Source organism: Phalaenopsis equestris, unplaced genomic scaffold, assembly GCF_001263595.1.
Source record: "Phalaenopsis equestris unplaced genomic scaffold, ASM126359v1 Scaffold000561, whole genome shotgun sequence".
Taxonomy (NCBI): Eukaryota; Viridiplantae; Streptophyta; class Magnoliopsida; order Asparagales; family Orchidaceae; genus Phalaenopsis; species Phalaenopsis equestris.
In genome coordinates this window covers 80,716-104,880 of record NW_018165001.1, presented here as the reverse complement: position 1 = coordinate 104,880, position 24,165 = coordinate 80,716, and the positions used below count along the sequence as shown (strand labels likewise).

The window sequence follows — 24,165 nt, the reverse complement described above, 5'->3', positions numbered from 1 at the left end:
GCCTAGCTTGCATATGGGTAGTGTGCCTGTGCCCGTTACCCGGGCACCCACGATCAACACAAAATTCAATTTTGAAAGGATTTATTACCTTTGTGGTGCCAACTATATAAATACATCTCTTAAAATGATGAGAAGTATCTTTTGACGGCTGGAAGTTAGGGTTTGCAACAGAGAGGAGTTCTTGTGACGAACTAGCAGTTCCTCTCCTTCTTCCTTGAGGGAGAAAGCTTATAAGAAATTTTTCTTATTTTCTTTGAAGGGATCTTATATAAGAGAGGGATTAGTTGCTATTATGAAGAGAAAAAGTTATGGTTGTAGTTTTTACTTTAGTATTTTGCTTGTATTAATGGTTTCAATGGATTTATTTTCGTTTTTTTCTTTCCATATTAAGTAGTTAAATTTTTTTTTGTGCCTCTATGATGTAGGGATAGTAGCTCTTTTGTGGATTTCCTTGCATGTGTTCCTGATAATAATTTTTTGTGTTTCATGTATTCAAGTTGTTGAGTTAATCTTCCGATATTTCTTTACTCCTGATCTGACCAATTAGGCTGTTAAAATTTTTTCATGAACTATGATTCCTGCCCTTTGCGTTGTGGAATGAGTATGTTGGCCATAGTAACCAAGTGAATTTGACATATTTTCATTAGGGTTTTGTAACCTACATAAGGGATCTAAGGAGCCTTGGGAAACTTTGTGTGGTTACGTGCCCTGTAACTATATAACGATTTCCACTCTTCTTATGACCTGTGCATAGGCTAAGGAGAAAACTTTCATCTCTAGTTAACAACTATCAGGTAGGAGAACATTTAAGAAAACTAAGAACTTACACTACATCTGAGTTACAGAGGCACGAGTCTCATCCCTTTTAAAGAACACTAAGAATCTTTCTTTTGGTTTTCGAGATCTTGCTTTTTGCTTACAATTATCAGATTGTATTTCTGTTCTTATGATCATGCTAAACTAGGTTTTCTAAGGTTAAAACTAGATATTCACCTGCTAGAATCGTTCTTAGCCCTTTTCTCACGAGATCAACATGTGGACTCATTAACCTGATATTACTTGACGCACATGCTTTACCACTTGCCTCGTGATAACTTTTCGTCTATTTAGTACAAACACTATATTCATTCCTAAATATACCGAATAAATAATTTCACTTATATTCATAAAGGATGAATGAAGAGAAATGATTGTTTTGAAATATTATGACAAATTGATTCATTCGAAAAGAGAGAGTATTTAGAAAGAAAGACTTAAGAGATGTTCTTATAATAAATTTTAATGAAATTTTTAGCCAAAATTCTGTGTACTTATTAAAGATTCCTGATATTTTAATTTAAGATAACTTTTTAAATATATTTTTGATAAAATAAATAATTAGAATATTTGATCAATTTGCCTCTAGGATTGTTCCACACGTGTGAACCCGTCACCACGCTCGAGATCTCCCTGGAGAACCCATGTTAGCTCGGGCTGTGCGGCCCCATCTTCATTTTCTCTGTTCCGATCAAAGCCACAGTTCTTCCAATCCCCGCGACCAGCGAGCACTTCGGATCCCGGCAAAGGACCCCCTTTTTGTTTCAATTTTTTTAGCCGATGTAACTTGTCTGCGGTTTTGCTTCAGCCATCTACCTTCTTCTGCTCTATCAGCTCGATTTCTAGGTTTTTCATGAACTTTCTGTTGTAGATACCCGAAATGAAGCTCGACACAAGCGGCTTCGAAGCTTTGGCCCAGCCCAGCAGAGAACTCGATGTTCTGGCATGCGAATTCAGGAGCTCACCTGCGTTTGATCTCCCTAGCTGCACTGATGTGAGTTTGTAATCGTTTGTCCATGTTTTTGATTCGAAGGGGGGCAGCACAGAGTTATTTAGGAGGTCTTCCTTTTTTTGTCCCCTTTTCGAAGAGGTTAACCGGCTACCTTTGTTTCTACAGTTTGATGGGTTTCAGAAGAACGCCTTACAGATGGTGAAGCCGGCAAAGGGAACGACTACTCTTGCATTTATATTCAAAGAAGGCGTCATTGTGGCTGCCGATTCCCGAGCCAGCATGGGAGGATATATCTGTAAGTCGTAGAAACGAACTGTTTTACAGGTTTTTAAATCGTTTTATTTTATTAAAAAGAACTTTCTTTGATTTCGCTTGACGTGGCATTTGGGAACATTATCCATGACCAAGCTCTCAAATAAGTTGATTTGGCATTGTTGTTTCAAATGTCACTATGATAAACTCAAGAACTTGAATTGGTTTTAGCATATCCCGCTCTTTCTTTAATGTCTCATTCTGAATATTATATCAGTTATATCCTAAAATTAGGAAGTATAGAAGGTCAACTATAAAGTTTCATCCCATGCTACATGATCTATATTCAACTAGCATTGTTATTATTTGTTTAATTGAAAATTTCATCTATTGCTCCTATTCTGATTTTGGTTCACCTTATAAATTATAATTATTATATAAACCAAATTAGATTGTAATTAATAAGAAAATTTTTGGCTTTTACTTTGTGAGGGTTAGGTTATTAAAACTTAGGGTTCCATACTTTTTGCATTGGCATTAATGTTTAAATTTAACTTCATGACTTCCCTTTAGATCAACATTATATATTAATTCCATTAAGTGGTTAATATTTTTGTATTCATTTATATTAATATTTTGAAAGTACCAATCTGGTGGGGGAGCTCTTGGTGAAATCAATAATACGAGCTTTGTAGCATTTAGCAATGAAATAGTAAAGGATGGTCAAATTTGATTAGAAGGGATGAATTGGGAGTAAGTGTCTCTTAATATTTATTGGGAAAAAGAGTTAACTTTAGTTTAGTTTTGCAAGTTAATGGTAGCACGTGTTGCACACTAGAATGGTTCATCAAAGAATGCATTAATGTAAGGAGGTTATGAAATTATTATGATTATTCTTATTAATATGAAACCAACTATATCAACAATACTAGGATTGGTTATAGATGTAGGATTTGAAATCTCAACATTAAGCTCAATTATCCATTGATCTTCGTGGGATTAAATCATTCAACCAACAACTAGTGTAAGAGTAATGGTTAGAAGATCTTAAAACATAGAAGGTTTTCTGTATGGAATCAAAACAAGCCTTTAGACAAATGTTTGGGACTGTTCTAGAACAATAATAGACCTTCCCTTTGATATCACTTTTGCAATAATACATAAATTTAGTCACTTTTGTTTTTACAACTCAAATTTTTTTGACAAGAATCCGTGAAATAGTTTTTCCCCTTGCTTTTTTGTGTCTTTTCTAGCACTTCATAATTTTGTTAGAAAATCAAAGTAAATGCTTCATACTAGTGTCTTTCCAAGCACCATCTATTAGTACTTTTGATGTCAGATAATAAAATCGCAAAATAAAGATAATGAAATGCTAAGCTTAAATTTGTGTCATGCTTGATACTTTCATTACTTGTCATTCTAGAAACATTTAGAATTGTACTTTTTCTTACGATTTTTTATGATTCTATCAAACAGGCATGACATTAAGTAATAAGTTTCAAGTGTTCTAAAACTTATACTCGTAACCATTATCACTATTGAAACACATAAAATTAGAAATAGAGTCAATTTTATCAATATCTTTGGCTATTTGGTCAAAGAGTTTTTATTTTTTTCCCTGCCTTCAGCTTTACTATAATGATTTGCCCTAAAATATTTGCTCATTTGAGATATGTTAGACTTTTGTTTCACATAAAACTTCACACAATAATTACATTTCCACTTCTGAATGACTGATATTTCAGTGAGTGGTTACATATCTCTGATCTTTGTCTTTTACCTTTCTTATCCTTATTTGTAGCAATTTTACCGACACTCTCAGTAGGAGTTGGTGCTATATCAATATTAGGCTCACTTGTAGAACTCTTGGATTTACTTTGAGATTGACTAGTCATTGCTTCTACAAAAAATTACAACATTAAGCTATAAATAACCAACAAATATATCATAAATAAAGCTCAATATATTCAAAAACCATAGAACATTGTAACAATTAAAATCATCATGCGTGGTGTAATCATTAGAACCATGCACATAACATGTGCATATTGTAATAGATCTAAGTGTTATGCATGTAAAAAAAAGTTTAGTTGTTAAATATGTAAATACATAAGAATTATGTGGAATGTATGTAAATGCCCATTAATATTTTTGATCCCACATGGTCTCATGTAGCCGTCAAGCCTAGCTGACCTCTTTCTTTGAGGAGATTACTAAATTAAAAGACATAAATAGCAAAGTTTACATGTTAAACATATAAAGAAATGTTTACATACATACCACACAATTCCTATGTAATTAATTACATATTTATCACCTAAACTTTAATTTTTATATACATACCCGGATGTGAAAAGTGAAGGGTTGCGTTAAGTAGTCGACAAACAACATAAAATTTGTCGAAAAAATCATGATATGAATCATTTTGATTATTGTGTTAGTGTTAGGGCGTCCCCTGTAAGCGACGCGCTATATGATCTGAATACAGTGAAAAGTATGCAAGAGTCGTTATACCGACACCCGAGTGTAGTGTCAAATAAGCAACGGTTCTCACATTACGGACGAATGTAGGTAAATAATTTATTCCTTGAAACTAATGAAACTAATCTTAGGATAGGTACTTGGAATATATGTACTCACAATGGTAAATTAATGAAATTAGTTGATATTATGATTCATAGAAAAATTAATATCTTATGTATTCATAAAGCTAAATGGTTGGAGAAAAAACTAAAGAGATTTATAACCTAGGTTTTAAACTTTGGTTTTCTGCTAAGAGTCGTGCTAGAAATGGTGTATGTGCGGAAAAGGTGTAAGTGTAATTATATAAAAAAGTTTAAAAGAGAATATTGTAAAAATTAATAGAGTTGGAGATATAATTATAATCCTTAAGATTATTATTGATATTAAGATTTTTAATATTTTACGTACTTATGCTCCTCAAGTAGGTTTAGATATAGGGTCTAAAGATAAATTCTGGAATGACTTAGAAGACTTAATATAAATAATGCCTTTTAATGATACCTCTTGAAGAAGAAAGAATTTTTATTTGAGGTTTAAATGGACACGTCGGTAGAGTGGTTGTCGGTAGAGTGGTTGAAGATTTCAGAAATATTCATGGTGGCTACGGTTTTGGAGTGACTAATGAAGAATGTAAAACCATTTGGAAGGTAAAACCATTTGTGATTTTGCTTTAGCGTATGATTTTGTTATTACTAATATTTTATTGAGGAAAAGAGGTAAGTATCTTATTACTTATAAGAATAGATCTTATAAAACACAAATTGATTATTTTTTTATGAGAAGAAGAGATCGTCGTGATTGTAAAGATTGTAAGGTCATTTTGTGCGAAGATTTAACTACCCAACGTCGATTATTAGTTCTAGATTTTATGATGAAGAGTTATAAAATAGAGAATGTTAGGACTCATCATCGTAAAAATAGATGGAACCTAAAAGACACAAATAAAATTATTTTTTTGAGTAAATTTCAAGGTTTTAAAATTTGGGATATTCATGAAGAAGAAAATGCTATGTGGGATAAATTAGCAAACATTATTAAAAAAGTAACAAAAGATTTATCAAAATAAAAAGTTTTTATAAATAAAAATAGTTGGTGAAGAAATAATAATGCGCAAGAGAGGATAATATATAAGAAGTTATGTTATAAAAATTGATTTAAATATAAAAGTTTAGATAATTGAAAAAATATCAAATGACCCACAGAGAGTCTAAAAGAAAAATTTGTAACGCTAAAAATTTTGCTTTTAGTGATTTTTATAATAGATTAGATACTAAGGAGGGTGAAAAATATATGTATAAACTAGCCAAACAAAAAGACAATAAAAGTAAAGATTTAACTCAAGTAAAGTATATTAAAGATGAAAATTAAAAATTGCTTTTCTTAGAAAAAAGTTTCAAAATAGGTGAGTGAGTTATTTTGATAAATTCTTTAATGAGGTTTTTGAAAATACGATCGACCTTAGTGATCTTAATATCGTTAATAATAATAAAATGTTTTATTTTTTACCGTCACATTAGTAAAAAAGAAGTCAAGGAGGTTTTAAAGAAAACTAATGGTGTCATACTTTAAAATTATGGGAGAGGGTAATTGAACATAGGTTAAGACGTATTACAAAGATTTATCATAATAAATTTGGATTTATGCCGGGCAGGTCTACTATGGAAGCCATACATTTATTGAGAGGTTTGATGGAGAAGTTCAGAGATAATAAGGAGGATCTACATTTGATTTTTATTGATTTAGAAAAAAGCTTACGGTAAGGTTCCAAGAGATATCCTTTGGAGAGTTCTTGAGAAGAAAGGTGTTGATATGAATTATATTCAATTCATAAAGATATGTATGCTAGAGCTATTACTTGTGTTCGAACTGAAGGAGGATTGACCAAATATTTTCTTATTTCTGTTGGATTACATCAGGTATCGGTTTTAAGCCTATATCTTTTTGCTTTAGTTATGGATGGTCTTACTGGACATTTACAAGAAGGTTTACTTGGTGTATGCTTTTTGCTGATGATATCATTCTCGTGGATAAGACGAAAGAAAGAGCCCAGGAAAACTTGAATTATGGAGGTCTACATTGGAGTCTAAAGGCCTTTATTTGAGCAGAACTAAAACTAAATATATTGAATGTAATTTTAGTAGTAGTAGCTCTATGAATGATTTAGATATCTCGGGTCTGTTGTTCAAAGCGAGGGTGATATAAATGGGGATGTTGATGGTAGAATTAAAGTTTGTTGGTTGAAGTGGAGGAATGCTTCAGGCCTTTTGTGTGATAAAAAAGTTCCTCTTAGACTGAAAAGAAAATTTTATAAGATGGTGGTGAGACCTGCAATGCTCTATGACGCTGAATGCTGGTCTTTAAAAGAGAAACATAATACCAAGTTAAGCGCTGCCGAGATAAGAATGATTAGGTGGATGGGTGACTTTACACTTAGAGATTTACACTTAGAGATAAAATGAAATGAGAAATAAATATATCCGTGATAGGGTTGGCGTAGCTCCAGTGACACACAAAATCAGAGAGAGCCATCTTAGATGGTTTGTTCACATTAAACGTTGACCATCTGATGATCCGATTTGGAGAGTAGATGTTTTAGATTCGACTTATCTTAAGAAAAGCCGAGGTAGACCTAGGAAGACTTGGACTTATTGTATAAAAAATGATCTTAATTTATTAGAAATAAATGAAATATGACTCTAAATAGGACTCAATGAAGAAAAAAGATTCATGTAGCCGACCCCACATAGTCGGATTAAGGCTTTATTGTTGTTGCTGTTTTTGTTGATATATGCCAACTTATGCAATTAGCCAACAAATATAACATAAAGAAAGCTCAATATATCTAAGAACCATAGAACATTGTAACATTGATTTTCATGCATGATGTAATCATTAGAACCATGCATATGGAATATGCATATTATATCAGATATAAGTGTTCATGCCCTTAATATTTTTGATCCCACATGGTCTCATGTAGCCGATAAACCCAACAGACCTCTATACTGAACTAAAAGACATAAATAACAAAGTTTACACATTAAATATATAAAGAAATTATTACATACTTACCACACAATTCCTATATAATTAATTACATATCTAACACCTAAACTTTAATTTTTGTATGCATATATGCCAACTTACCTATGCAAATAGCCTACAAATATATCATTAATAAAACTCAATATATTCAAGAGTCATAGAACATTTTAACACTGAAAATCATCATGCGTGGTAAATATATAAATAAATTTTTGCATACCACACAATTCTTATGTAATTAATTACATATCTAACCCCTAAACTTTAATTTTTATATGTATATTTGCCAACTTACCTATGAAAATAGCCAACAAATATATAATAAATAAAACTCAATATATCCAAGAACCGTAGAACACTGTAACACTGAAAATCATCATGCGTGGTGTAATCATTAGAACATGCACATAACATATGCATATTGTAATAGATTTAAGTGTTGTGCATGTAAAAAATAATTTAGCTGTTAAATATTTAAATACATAAGAATTATGTGAAATGTTGTAAATGCCTCTTGATATTTTTGATCCCACATGATCATGTAGCTGACAAGCCTAAATAGGAGTAGATTACTAAATTAAAAGACAAATAACAAAATCTACTTGTTAAATATATAAGGAAATGTTTACATACATACCACACAATATCTATGTAATTAATTACATATCTAACACCTAAACTTTAATTTTTATAGGCATATATGCCAACTTACCTATGCATGGAAAATGTTTATTTAGCTGGTAAACGGGATTTAGGAATATCTAGGATTGACAGATGCCTCTTTAGCAGTTCGGTAGGATTTAAAATAAATCCTCTGTAAATCCTGCTTAAATCAGACTACCAAACAGTGGAACAACCCCTAGTCCTAGATGATTAATGATTGGGCAAAACTACACATCAGAAGATTGAAAAAACTACACTTTGATTCTGTGAATATTAAAAAAAAAAACTCACAAAATAAAATCACAGTGGCTAAGAACTACACAATGTTGATAGAAAATTGCAGCGTCGTTTCCAAACCATTGATCACTTTTTCATAGCAAAAAGTTGATCACTTTCTTACAAAAAAAAATTGTTTTGAAAATAGAACCTACAACTTTGTTTTCAAACAAAAAAACTGTTGGTCACTGTGATTATTTGAATCGCTACGAGGAAAGATAGAAAAATATTATGAGTTAGGGTTACCAAGTCTAAAATCGCCCACCACAAAAAAAGAAAAAAAAAGAAATGCAGAATACCACTGTCGACGCATCAAACGCTTGGAACCTCATAGTCCATTGGAGAGGCAGGGAGCGAGATGCAACTATGCGAGAGGGAAGAGGCGGTCGACAGAGTTGCAAACAGCGAGAGAGAGAGAGGAAGAGATGACCAAAGTTACGATATTAGGGGATTAGGGGAAGAGGCGAAGAGAGCGAAAGAGGGAACTAGAGAAAGTTAGGGCTTTGGGCGGGGAAGCGAAATGACGAATAAAACTATAGAAATACAGGATGTGTTATTGTATTCACAAATCATGAATTGCGATCCGCCGTCCGATTCGACGATTCATTTACTTTTAAATTTTAATACGACCTAAGGCCGGATTGAAATCGGATTGAAATGAATTCTATCTTTTTATTTGGCTCGTAGCTCGGCTCTAATATTTCAAGACGATTTTGATCCAAGCTAAATTTCAATTTGATTTTCGAGTGATTTACAATCTTCATGCCAATTTAACAGCCCTAGTCCCAGCTTTGACAAATGAAGGAATCCACTTGCGAAGGATTTAAAACTGTAGGCTTTGATGCACAAGGTCTTCAACATGGGAAGGCTTCAATACCCTCAATTTTGACAGCCTATTCTAGGCAAGATTTTGATACTTTCACTCCTCTACACTTAAAATTGCTTCTTAATCATTTCTATCTTCTAGAGTTCTAGTGTTACATTTTACATTGTTTTAGCCTCTATTATTTTTTTTAATTCTAGCTTTTGTAAATATTCAAGTAATGTAGATGCTATGAAACACATACAAAAACACGGGCACACAATCATGATACGATATGATATGGGGACATGACACAACTGAAAAAAATAGGACACAACATGGTATTGATACATTTTCATATTTATTTAATTATTAATATAAAAATATATATTTTTTCTATATTCTTTATTGAAAATATCGTAATACAAATTTTGCAAAAATAAAATTTAACTTCATAAATTTAATTTATATTATAAAACCTCATACTTATGAAAATTATTTTTTAAAATAATTCATCAAACTTATACTAGAATTTAAAAATCCTGTGATTACAAAGAGGAAATTACTAATGCCCGATTTGGATGAATATTGGATGCACCAACTTCGATGCTCGATTTTGACAAATATTAGAGGGAGCTTCAACATGACCAGAGATGAGATGATTTCGACTATGAGGTATATTTAAGGTTATGCATATATTTATTATTTTTTAATTTCAATGTCCCATTTTCTCAAAATTTTGTTAAGTTCACATCCGATGCAGATTTGAGTTGTGTTACCGAATGTTCGGGCCTGAAAAAATGTTCAGACATTTTTTAAAGTGTCAGGGCATGTCGGTGTCCGATATGTGTTCGACATCGGTACGACACATTTTTAGAAGTTTTGGCGTTACATAGTGTCGATCCATTTTCTTCCAGCTTTTTAAAATCTTTAGCTAAAATAATGTGTATTACACTATACGCTATGACCTATGACTTGATGAAACTTTTGCACTATAGTGCACTATATGCTATCGATAAGTTGTGTCACTCCTATAATTCATCTAATATAATCATTCATTTTTTTATCCTTTGTAGTATTACTACAGTTCAATTTAATATTCTCATCTCTAGAGCTCCAACTTAGATATCAACAAATTTATTTCTTCTCAACAATCATATTCATACAAGATTTATGGTGTTTTTCTTAGTTTTGATTTCATAAAAACAACTTTTAAATCTCCATTATAGTCTCTCATTGCATAATTTTCTTGAGATAATTCCCTATATTAATTGTCTAAGTTTAACTTTAGAAGTTATATCATCATTCATATTTTTTTTTCTTATGTATTATATTGTTCAATGTATTTAAATCTATCTCACCTAGATGTCTCCTTATATTTCAATAATATTAATTGATTATTGTTAACATTGTATACATCAAAGTTGCATATTTAAGTTTTTTTTTTCTAAATATTTTTTTTATTGATCTAAGCTTTCACATATTTTAGTTTATATCTTAGTGATTAAAATTATGCATATATAAAATGGCATATATTAATGTAACTTCATAATCTTCATAACCAATATGAAATGATATGATTGACTTCTGACTTAATAATGTTTATGACCTAATCAGTGGCAAAACCAACGGTGAAGGAGATAGGTGACGAAATAAAAAAACTAAGGGGAGATGGGTATTTAAGTTTAAAACTTTTTCTCTTTAATTTTCTTAAAATTATCTTAAGATTATTAAGTTAATTATAAAATTAATATTAAATTGTTATTAAGGTTTTAAGTTTAGATGAACAAAATTTTCAGTGTATTTTATGATATTAAAGAGTAGTAAAAGTCTAAGAGTGCAGAGTGCCCTTCCAACTACTCTTTGATTCTTTCACTTTAACCAAATAGCATGCAAAAAGAGAGCATCAACTGGTAGGCTTGAGATATTTCATAAGTTCACATCCGATGCAGATTTGAGTTGTGTTACCGAATGTTCGGGCCTGAAAAAATGTTCAGACATTTTTTAAAGTGTCAGGGCATGTCGGTGTCCGATATGTGTTCGACATCGGTACGACACATTTTTAGAAGTTTTGGCGTTACATAGTGTCGATCCATTTTCTTCCAGCTTTTTAAAATCTTTAGCTAAAATAATGTGTATTACACTATACGCTATGACCTATGACTTGATGAAACTTTTGCACTATAGTGCACTATATGCTATCGATAAGTTGTGTCACTCCTATAATTCATCTAATATAATCATTCATTTTTTTATCCTTTGTAGTATTACTACAGTTCAATTTAATATTCTCATCTCTAGAGCTCCAACTTAGATATCAACAAATTTATTTCTTCTCAACAATCATATTCATACAAGATTTATGGTGTTTTTCTTAGTTTTGATTTCATAAAAACAACTTTTAAATCTCCATTATAGTCTCTCATTGCATAATTTTCTTGAGATAATTCCCTATATTAATTGTCTAAGTTTAACTTTAGAAGTTATATCATCATTCATATTTTTTTTTCTTATGTATTATATTGTTCAATGTATTTAAATCTATCTCACCTAGATGTCTCCTTATATTTCAATAATATTAATTGATTATTGTTAACATTGTATACATCAAAGTTGCATATTTAAGTTTTTTTTTTCTAAATATTTTTTTTATTGATCTAAGCTTTCACATATTTTAGTTTATATCTTAGTGATTAAAATTATGCATATATAAAATGGCATATATTAATGTAACTTCATAATCTTCATAACCAATATGAAATGATATGATTGACTTCTGACTTAATAATGTTTATGACCTAATCAGTGGCAAAACCAACGGTGAAGGAGATAGGTGACGAAATAAAAAAACTAAGGGGAGATGGGTATTTAAGTTTAAAACTTTTTCTCTTTAATTTTCTTAAAATTATCTTAAGATTATTAAGTTAATTATAAAATTAATATTAAATTGTTATTAAGGTTTTAAGTTTAGATGAACAAAATTTTCAGTGTATTTTATGATATTAAAGAGTAGTAAAAGTCTAAGAGTGCAGAGTGCCCTTCCAACTACTCTTTGATTCTTTCACTTTAACCAAATAGCATGCAAAAAGAGAGCATCAACTGGTAGGCTTGAGATATTTCAAGCATTTTTTTTTGTACTTATTAATGATCTATTTTGTGTCATGTGCAACAATTACTTTAGAATTCACTCTTTTTCATTATGAGGAGTTTATAAAGTTGAAATTTGGTCATCTGCCTGTACTTTTATAGGTTAAGGTTTAGAAAAATTTATCTAAAATTGAGGAGATTTACTTAATTAAATCCAAACTTATTTTGAATCAAATAGAGGCAGAAGTTTGGAATTAAAAACAGAAAAAATAAGGAAAAATTTAAAGTTCATAATAGAGAAAAAAAAAGGAAGAATTTTTGAGTTTAGGAAACATAAAAAGTTGTGACATATGATTGAAATACATCTTAAATGAAGTGTTTATACTCTGAATTCAACTTCATCATTTTTATCATCAGTTCTAGGATATTCTAATAACTTTATTTTCTTCTCCATTAGTCTTATGTTAGACACCCTGTTCAGCTTACTTACTCATCATCATCACATTCTTCTTTTCTGCATCAAGATTATTATATTATATATGCTCATAAGAATAAACAAAAATACAATTTATTACATATTTCATAATGAATATACTTGACCAACCTCTTAACGTATTTTATGTTTGAACTTGTTTACATTTGGTGGATTTTGTCAAGTTTAATTTACAAAAAAATTTTACATTGCTAACATAAATATCAATATCTTTATATTATCTAACCTGGTAATACTTCTTCAGTTTCTTTCTCTTCTTGGTTAACAACCCATTCATGAATCATTAAAAATTAAAAGATCATTATCATCTTTGCATGAAGTTGGTCTAAAGTGTCCATCTTTCTAATTCTTATTGGAGATGACATAAACCAATTTGTTAATCCTAGTTATAATTTATAACTAAATGATATTATTTCCTTTGGATGCACTTGGTTGGATGTGCTTCACTTCTGTTCAATCGTAGAAGTTGAACATGTTAGAATTGAGAAATTGACTATAAATTATTTTAATTTGTATGTTTCATCTCCAAAGTCCTTTGAAATGCTCCAGTATACAAGTCAGCAAAAATTAATTGTGAAAAATATTAATTAAATATTTAACAGAATTAACAATAAGTGTAATATTAAATAATGTTAATAGACATCATATCCGGTGAATGTATTTTTCATGATAATTGGGCAGCTCTCATATCAAACATTTCTTTTTTTATGATGAATTTATCAAATTGTTTATTCGCCTTTTCAAAAATTTTCGTTGGGTTTATTCTTTTTTTATGATGAATTTATCAAATTGTTTATTGGCCTTTTCAAAAATTTTCGTTGGGTTTATTCTTTTTATACATTTATACTTATCGATATTAACCTTTGCACATTTAAGGAAGCTACTATTAAAATGAGAGAGATATTTTAAAAATATCCAATAGAGTACAAATCACAGTGTAATCGATTGTTCCATTTCCAATTAATAATTTTCTAGTTCTATTTATAAATTTATTATTTTCCATCTGTGTGCTTTGCTATTTTGTTATTTTTTCTTGCCTATATTACCATAAATAATGCTCATTATGGGTTGATTTTCTCCATCAACCATTCTCATCACTTCAACTAAAGCCTCTGTCATTTTAATAGCATATGTCACTCAGTCAAAAAAGTATTATCGCTTAGGACAATTTTTTTCCCACAAGTTTCTCTTCAAAATTTTTGGCCTTCGCATTATTATTCTGTTTTTGGGAAGTAAACATTGACTCTGGTTGATTTCTCACCATATGAGTTCTTTCTAGAGTAAATTAAACAGTAGCAAATCTTGTAATGACTAGTCTAACAAAATTTTTATTAAATTGTCTCATGAAACTCAAAACCCAATTATGATTTTTGATAAAATTGCTTTTTATTTTCGCTTTAATCAAATCATTTTATGTTATGGTAAGTCTCCAAGCTTTTCTTCCATCCAGTCAAAGACAATGGACTGCATAAGGAATCAAATACATTTATTTTCTTTAATTTATTAACACTTTTATCGCTGCTTGTATGCACTTAGATTATTTACTACAATTTGAACACTAGATGGTCCCAAACTTCATCATTGATATTAAGCATTATAACTAAAATAATGCATCTTTAATAAAACAAAGATTTGTTAACTTATTTAAAAAACACTGTTCCATTATAATTGTTGACTATGAGTTTGATCAAGCCTTGACCTCTTAAATCTGCCAACTATCGGATAGTCTTGAAACTTTTATATGTGCCTATATATTCTTAATGCTCTGAACCATCTTATTAATAGTATTCATTTCTTTGTTCAATATTTATGTCTGAAACTTGTGCGTTTTTTATTTTCATTATCAAACTTTCAATATCTATACAAACATGATTCTGATGCTCCTCAGAGGAGACTACTGGGTCAATTTTAATTTGATCTATAATTGTAGGATCTAAATCTTCAATAAATTGATCCATAGGGCCTCTACTTCTTATACTGAAAATAATGGTACTATCTTTTCCACTAGTAGTGTCACGAATAGGACTATTAGTAGGTTTAGAAGGTCAAAAAACTAAAGAATAATAATCCTTCCTCTATCATTTCATCCATATTTTATTAGTGTTGATACTTTGCTGTTGTAAAAGCATTCAATAGTCTAATCTTTCATTGAACTTCATCTGAAATTTTATCACATGATCTCACATTTTTATGAGTTTGAGCAAGATGATCCTTTAGTCTTACCTTTGTGATAATTTTTCTATAAAAGTTACATTTAATAATTTGAATTTAGGCTCACACCCTCAAGCAAAATATTTTTTTAGCTCCGACCGGCACAACTACAGTTTACAAAGCAGCAGTAAACATCCAAAAAGTTCTAAATAATTAATTGCCAAATCTTCAATTAAAATAATCTAACAAATATGTTTTATAAATTAGTCATTTTATTGAAGGTTATGCAAACATAATATGAACTATTTTTAACGCCTAAAACTATGTCAATGCTAATGCATTTCAATGTTGATAATAGTGAAAACTAAATAAATAAACTTGACTAATTATTATGAAAAGTCAAATCACCATTGAATCATATGCCATGCTCAATTTCAAATTAACAAAAGTTTGAATAATGTTGATTTATGCTTATAAAATATGTAGGCAAAGTAGAGTTTGCGTAGTAGGTTTTATGAAGAAATAACTTGCTAAACAATGTAGCCTTTTCAGAGGAAATAAGATATAATTTGATTAAATTCAATATATGAAACGAATCAACTTTACTTTTCATGAATATATGATTAAGAACAATATATGAAACGAATCAACTTTACTTTTCATGAAATATGATTCAGTCTATGGAGGAGACACCACATAAGTGCATATGAATGTTAAGATTTAGAGAAATTTTTATTTCGAAGTTAATGTGAGATCATTAGCTCCTCTTACATGAGATAGAAATTGGAGAGGGAGAGAGAACAGAGGACAGAGGGAGTAACAAAAGAGGGGCAAGAGATTGTAAGAGACGATTGGAGCTCTAGAGATACATAGAGATAGATAGAGATAGAGAGCTGTAGTGGTGTTATCTTACTACGACAACCTAAAATTAAGGGTTTTTAGCTTTTTAATTGTTTTTAGGATTAGGATTGAATTTATGAATTTGTTAAAACAATCAGAAAATTTATTTTCTAATAAAAATATTTAAAAAATAGGTTTTTATGCATTTTGAAACCTATGCCTCCAATAGTTTTGAAATTCTAGGAGACAAATCCCATGGCTTGATTAACTGGGACGTGAGTTTTGAATTATGAGAAAAAAAATCTTTTAAACATTGCCTCAGAACAAAATAGGATTTGGGGTGCAGGCTCTGTAATATTTTTAAAACAATGCTATCGGTTTTTTTCATTGAGGAAGATGGTGTTATAGCATTGAGTACAATATTATAGTTGTGAACATTGCTAAACGATGACCCCTAAAGGTATAATATTTCTGTGTTCTGTGCCCTCAACACTTTTATTTAGGATATGAGCTGCTAAATTAACATTGCACTATCCTTTCCTTAAAATAAAGGTTTTCTAAGATTGTAAAATACATTATACATAGTAAATTAAAATATTTGAATTGTTTGTACACAGATCAACATCCTCATGTGTTTAATTTCACAATGCTTGGCTGGAAGCGCATCATACTTTAGCTTCACTATTTGAAGCTTTAGTGATATTAGAGATTCAAATAATGCAATATTATTGTTGCTTGGGAAAGATTGTTATATTGATGTTAAAGGTTGGATTGTACTAATGAGATTTTACTTGGAAGTTATACTCCGTGTTTTCAGGTCTGTGTAACTTGGTTTGTGTGTGTCATGCCACATGCTGATTATACGATGCTCCTGTATATGATTCAGTCTGAATCTTATGTGGTGTCACCCATTTAAAAACAAAAAAAATCCAAAATGCTCTTTTTTTAAGTAGGATTTTATGCTATATACAAATAAGTAAGAATTTAAAGATAGCTTGTATATCTTGAGAAGTTATGTTTTCTCTGAGTGATTGTTTGGGAAGAAATAACCTGAGATTGTGGATTGATGTAACATTTTATGATTTTACTTTTTTTTTACCTCAAAATTAGACCTTAAACTCATATTACTATGAAGCCCTAGAAGCACAGGTGTCAAGGACTTTACCCCTTTGTGCTCGCACATATCCCATTGTTGAAGCCAATGATTTGCTCATACATGCTCCTCTTGCATGACACAATCCTGATTCCTTCTTTATGGATAAATATTGTAGAACTATTGATTTTCGATTTGATTAATGCATATACCTCATTGTTTGAGCTTTAATATAGTCATGGCTTGATACCTTTGTCTTTAATCTAACTAGAATTTTGTCTCTCTTTAATCTTGATCTTTCATACATGTTCAAGGACTTGAATTCTCACAATTGATGACCATGCTTGATAAAACTATAGTGGTAGCCTCGTGTTGCCATTTGGAATGGTAGGTATGACTGCTGTGGGTCTTTGATGTTGACGACATGCATGCAGCCTATAGCTGGATGTAATCATGCACACTTTCATCAATTTAATCATGCAGATGGCCACTTTTGTCATATAGCTAAAATTGCCTATGAGAAAATAAGCATATTAATCGGATGCTTCTATCTTAGACTCACATTGTAGTCTAAGAAGCTTTGAGGTGGCATGGTTCTTATAATTTACCTGAGTCATTTTCATGAACAAGGCTCACTAATTTTCAACATTAATGAAAAATTCTAAGTAAATATATTTTCATTAGTTTCATTTAAAATGACGCCTCATGGTGAACTCCTAAAACCACCAATCTTCATTCTTGTTGTTGATCTTTGATTTGATTGGGCTTGAGGTTACCCGTTGTAAATCTTTGATCCACCAGAAGATTCACCTTCATTTGTTTATCTTTGATTTAGAGCCATAGAGAAATTCTCTTCTTGTCATGTGCCGACCTTGAACTCAACAATTGTGTTCATGTTGTTGCCAAGAGAATATTATCATTATTATGCGAGAAACATTCATGTTGTCAACGTGCTCATGAAATTGTTTTTCACTGGAGATAAAATTAGGCCTACTGTACTTGAAGACTCTTTGATAAGAAAGGAAGCATGCTTGTTGCATTCTTTGTATATTCTAGAACCTGAGTTTCTAAAAGGGATGTCTTGTGTTTAAAATATATTCATAAGCTAAAATAAAATTAACTTGATTTTAAATAACTAAATACCACAATGTGGGTTTCCTTTTCTATAGTGTGATGTTGTAAGATGACCTACTATGTGAGCTACCTTGCTTACAAGGTATTGACACATCATTTCAAACTAATGGATTTTCATAAATCTATAAGGATGCGTTTGGGGTGGCTACTGTTTCTCAGGTGCTGTCCAAAAGCTGCTATTGGAAAAGCAGGGGTCTGTTTAGATAACCTGCTGTGCTGCAGCTATTTCTGACGATAAAAACTATTTTACCTTTATATATATGAGATATCAGAATAAGTGCAATTTTCAAAATATATACAACAAAAAGCTGCTATATATGAGATATCAGAATAAGTGCAATTTTCAAAATACTATGGAAAAGCAAGGATCTTTTTAGATAACCTGCTGTGCTGTAGCTATTTCTGAAGATAAAGACTATTTTTCCTTTATATATATATAATATATTAGAATAAGTGCAATTTTCAAAATAAATACAATAAAATAACGAAAACATATCCAACTATATAAAAAAAGTCAGTGGAGTCTAAAATTTCCTAATACATAAAATGCGATCAGTCATTTCATGTATATATCTATAATAAGGACCACTAAAATAACTAACATGCTTAAAATGATGTTTGTTTTCATGTCTTGATGATTTAACCTTCGGAATAATCTCCTCTCCACAACATCTCTCATCACCTAATCACTGTCTGGAGCGAACTCATCTGTGTCATCTTGCAATCTTGAGGTGTCCTGATTCTGGGACGAGTAAAATCTCCTTCCGTAACTGCTTTCCCTTTTTGATTGGTACTCAACACCTCTTGCCATGATGGCAGGACAGAACTCTCAAAGTATCTGATGATTTTGAACTCATGATTCCTGCGATTATAATACATTATGGCTTCAATTTGATAAAAAAAAGTAAATATAACAAAATTATTGAAAAATTTTAAAACATTTTACACCTAAAAATCCCCCCTATAGCTGAAATAAGATGTAGAAATGACACATTAAGAAAATCCTAATACAACGTGCTATAGAAAATGTAGAAAGTATACTTCTATCTATAAATCCACCGTATAGCTGAAATAAGAATCATCAACAAGAAGACAGTAGGTAATGCTGCATAATTACAATTGATGCATTTATCAAAGAATATGTGATCTCTTCTTTTAATTGGATCATCTCTTGACGCATCCCTCGGATTTGTTGTACTCGTTCGTACCATAGTCCTCATTCGGTAATGAATGTCCGACCGGATGTTTTAATTCTTTCTCAGGCATGCAGGTTGGATCTTCATCTAAGACCCTAAAATCAATTTCACTTTCGTATAAAATTTGGAGCGCTGTTGTTGCAACAACTATCTTTATTTAGGTATGCGACATATATCAGAGTATGACCTACTTTTTCTTCAATAAACCGAATGCTCTCTCGATAACACTCCACAATGACGAGTGTCTTTTATTGAAGTGTTCATTCTTACATCTAATTACTTGGTTGTTGTGCTCAAAATCAGGAATGTGATAACCTCTTGTTGGGAAATGGTTTTAAGAAACCTTGTTATAATGGATATCCAGAATCGTCGAGGTAATATTTTCCTGAATAATAAGATCATGAGTATATATCATAAAATCGAAAGATTCATGTATGCCTTAAATGTACTAACCTGAGGGAGGCATTTGAAACCTGTATTCACGTCAAGTTGTAAATTTGATAATTCGACTATCGTGAGCACTTTCTTCTCAGCAAGTCATCTCGAACGTAAAACACATAAAAATCACACACTGCTAAGATATTCTACGTAGCAGCCCCACACCATCCGATATATGTGATTTTTTCATCATTACCTACATGTGCATCGACATGTGTGCCAGCAATTGCTCCGATACAATCCTATTTAAAAAAATTGTTAGACCATTAAAATTTTTTTGTAATATAATAATGTTAGAACACAGAGATATCAATACCTTAAATAATGACATGCATCTCAGATCGCTATAGATTTCTCAATGTTTGTGCAAAAGCAGGTTTTAGGTGTTTGATAATGTTGGTAGCCTAGGGGTTTGACAATGTCTAGACAACTTCACTAAAAAGTTAACCCTGATATCAAAATACTTGCTAATCTATATAGTGTTGGAAACGCTAATAAGCAGCACAAATTGACTTATTGTATGACATGATAAAAAGTGTGATAGCTAGAGCTTCTCGTGGTGTAAATTGCAATGATCCATGCAAATCATATTTAGACTGCAATTCATCAAGCAAATTACAAAAATACTCTTAGCAAGTAAAACAAAATTACTTCAAGACAACAAACAAGTGAAAAAGAAGATTTCGAAGTGGAGCTTGGTGAGATCAAGTTATCAAGGAAGACTCCATCCAGGTTCACCAATTGTGTCATTTAGGTTTTAAGACCAGGTAGTATCTGTGAAAAACTTCGGCATGAGTGATGTAATATCGGGTAATATTTATGTTAAATATTTTGAGTCAATTATTGAATTCACAATTGATGATCTGTTGAGTCATTTGTTTTGTTTTTTTATCATTCCTCTACAAAGCATTTCAAAAAATGAAATGCATCACCGATAAAGTCTTCAAAACCATCAGAGCAAGCAACTAATTGCACAAACACAAAAAATTTTAGGTCCACAAAGCCATCAAATAAATTGCAAGAGCCAAACCAACATCACATAGTATCAATACATATCAAACATTGAATTTTTTTTTTAACATCCAAACTTGCTCAACAAAGTTATCACCTTTTACTTTCCTTCTGTTTAATTAGGAACAATTATTCATGGAAAGGTATATGTGCATTGCTATTTATGTTCAAACTTTCTATTGAAACTATGACATATATTAAAGTTATGATGTTAGATGAGTAATTTTGTTTCTGGAAAGAATTATGTATACATGTGGTTCATTTGACATAACAATAATCTCTTTTTTTTCCTCTGCTTTCTTGAGAAATTGCATTGATCAGATGGAAATTTGGAAGTTCAGCTGATAGATAAGTTAGATAAAATGAATTATAGTAATTGCATTTTATAGTCTCTGCTTCAAACGAAAAAAATATTTTCTGGAGAAAATTATGATTATTGTTTATTTTTTTTAAAAAATTACCATTGGGAAAGCCTTTATTCTGTTGCAAACATGAAGTTCAGATGTTAGATAAGTTATTACTTTTAACTTTTCTCTTGTTTAATCATGCATCTAAAGTTCAAAGTACATCTCGGTAAAGAACATGATATTCAAAATAGGGTCGATAAATAGCCAATACAGTGTCCCGAACACATCTTTAGAGCTCAGAGAGATCTCTTAATCAAAGAGGGGTCCATCCTTAATCACCTTTTTTTATCATTTAGGCTTCAAGGCCAACGTAGTATTTTTGATAAACAATTAAAAAAATATGTGAACTAAGACCAGGTAGCATCTGTGACAAACACTCATACGTGTGATCTAAAAATAGGTAATATCTGTGACAATTTTTTTTTTTTTCAAATTTATAATTGACAATTGGTTACCGATTGAGCCTTTTGATAGTTTTTTTCTATCATTGCTCTAAATAATATTTCAAATATGAAATGCCTTGCGGACAATGACACTCATCTTACCAATTACCAATTTGTCAATTTGTTAGCTGACTCCTTTCCTAAAACTAGAGGCAGAGGCGGGGCAAAATTGGGTCGCTCTCTAGCTACCTGATACTACTTGTTTTGACAATTTTGGTTTTTTTAGGCTCTCATGTATCTTTTTGTATTTTCCTTTTTTGGAACCATTTGCATGTGATGTTTACCATGTGGGTAGGGTGTCATGATTGGGCCTTCTCATACAATCTATCTGCATCTTTCTTTCTTTTTTAATATATGAGTCCTTCGGTTTTTTCAAAAAAAAATGTATATATATATATATATATACACACAATATTCAAAACAATGAGGCTTACGCCTATCACTCAGGAAAAGAAAATTCCTCAATATCCAACTGCATAATTTTAAACATCGGTTATTCTGTTCCATATAAGCTAGTCAGGAGATCCTAAGCAAATGGTAGCAAAGCATAAGCAGCTTATCAGATGATATTGTAGGAAAACTGTCGTCGTTTATTTCAGAACCAAGAAAATACTCTAATAAGGTCTGCATAGCTATAAATCTACTGAAGATATTTCCCCTGTTTTGCCCTTTTTTTTGTATTTAACAGCTTCACAAACTGTCAAGAAAATTATTGAGATAAACCCATACATGATTGGTACAATGGCCGGTGGAGCTGCAGACTGTCAATTTTGGCATAGAAACTTGGGGATCAAGGTGTGTGTGTTTGGTTCTGTATATTTGATTATGCCATGATGCACCTTGAAAGCTGTTTTTTTCTTCAGAATTGAAAACCATATGCCAATTGAAAAGAGGGAAATCTGTTAATCTTTCCTATGAATTTGTTTCATTCTTGTTGTTCAGTGCCGTCTTCATGAACTTGCAAACAAAAGAAGGATTTCAGTGACAGGTGCTTCTAAGCTTTTGGCAAATATTCTCTACTCGTATCGTGGAATGGGCCTCTCAGTTGGTACAATGATTGCTGGATGGGATGAAACGGTGATGCATTTGTGCTTATGCTAATGCTCAGTTTTTATCTTCTTTCTGATATGTGCTTTTATGTGTTACTTAGGGCCCAGGATTATACTATGTGGACAGTGAAGGTGGCAGACTGAAAGGAAAACGATTCTCTGTTGGATCTGGTTCACCATATGCCTATGGGGTGCTTGACAGTGGGTAAGAAATTCTATAAATGCTTGATCAAAACTATTTCTAAAGCCAATGGATTCTGTTTTTTGATTTATTTGTCGCATCAGATATCGATTCGACTTGTCAATTGAAGAAGCAGCAGAACTTGCTCGTCGTGCGATTTATCATGCTACTTTTCGTGATGGAGCGAGTGGTGGAGTTGCTAGCGGTATGCTTTATTTCTGCAATTCTCAACTTTCAGCTTTAATCCCATGAAGCTATAAATTAGGATTTATTTTCTTTCTGCCTTTTACCCTAAGCCGGTCCTTGTTATGCATTTTTGTTACTGTGTTTGCATCTCTAATTGTAAGGTGCATTTTCGATGCAAGGAAATTGGGTGGTGTTTGGCTGTCACTTAATTTTCCTTTAAAAATAGGATTTAACAAATCCGATAAATCTGAATTTATCAAATCCGCACTATAACGGAACAGATCAGGAGAGATTGCAGAATAAATCCCTTACAATCGGATTTATTAAATCCGTATTTACTTCGTAAAAATGACAGAACACGAGAAGAAAAAGATAAAATATAGGAAAATTGGATTTAACATAGCATTGGTTTAATTTATTATTTATATTTGGTGTTTGGTTGGCTAAGATAAATTCACGATTAACTTCTATAAATATTATGCTACCAAATACCGTCTGGATATGGAAAAATTATTGCATACGGTGACCATATGCAGAGTTGCATGTGGTCGCCCAATTAAAATCACCCTTATCCCAAAAAAAGTGTATGGCAGTAGACCCAATTTTAAAAATTTAAAAATTTTTAAAATTGATGTTAATTATGTGGCGTGAAATAATTGGAGGCCATGCATACGGCCTCCATATGCATATGCAACAAGCGCTCCTTGATATCCTTTACCAGTTCAGAAAATAAAAATGTACCAGGAAACCATGGAAAGGGTTTTGGTTGCACTGTTGCTCATCTTTCTTCTATGTTGTAGTTTACTATGTTGGACCTGATGGTTGGAAAAAGCTTTCTGGGGATGATGTTGGCGAGCTGCACTACAAGTATTATCCAATTGCCACCCCCTCTGTGGAGCAGGAGATGGCCGAAGCACCAGTTGCTTAGGTTCCACTTCTAGCTAATGCTGCTCTCACTGGAACTTTGGAAATGTTGCACATTTTGAAAATTGAGACTATCAGAAACTTTTGTGGTCCATGTCTTCTACGATTTAATGCTCAAATTCCTTTTTATGACATTTACATCAGTTGAAAGTTCAACAAAACATGAATTTTACGTATGAAGCTACAATTTAAATTTGTTGCAG

The 24,165-nt window shown here is 31.4% G+C and overlaps 1 protein-coding gene across 2 annotated transcripts; it reads left to right on the top strand.

The window, feature by feature from the left end:
- Positions 1-1,423: 1,423 nt before the first annotated feature.
- LOC110029318 (proteasome subunit beta type-5-like) lies at positions 1,424-24,165 on the top strand. 2 transcript variants are annotated; one of them, XM_020731555.1, is made up of 8 exons: positions 1,424-1,565; positions 1,688-1,810; positions 1,934-2,063; positions 22,311-22,417; positions 22,565-22,699; positions 22,773-22,876; positions 22,957-23,057; positions 23,839-24,165. In XM_020731555.1, the coding sequence occupies exons 1-8, from the start codon at positions 1,461-1,463 to the stop codon at positions 23,964-23,966; spliced, it is 933 nt and encodes a 310-aa protein (XP_020587214.1). In that variant the 5' UTR covers positions 1,424-1,460; the 3' UTR covers positions 23,967-24,165. The 2 variants fall into 2 exon arrangements, with proteins under 2 accessions (XP_020587214.1, XP_020587213.1); XM_020731554.1 differs by having other exon boundaries at positions 1,424-1,598.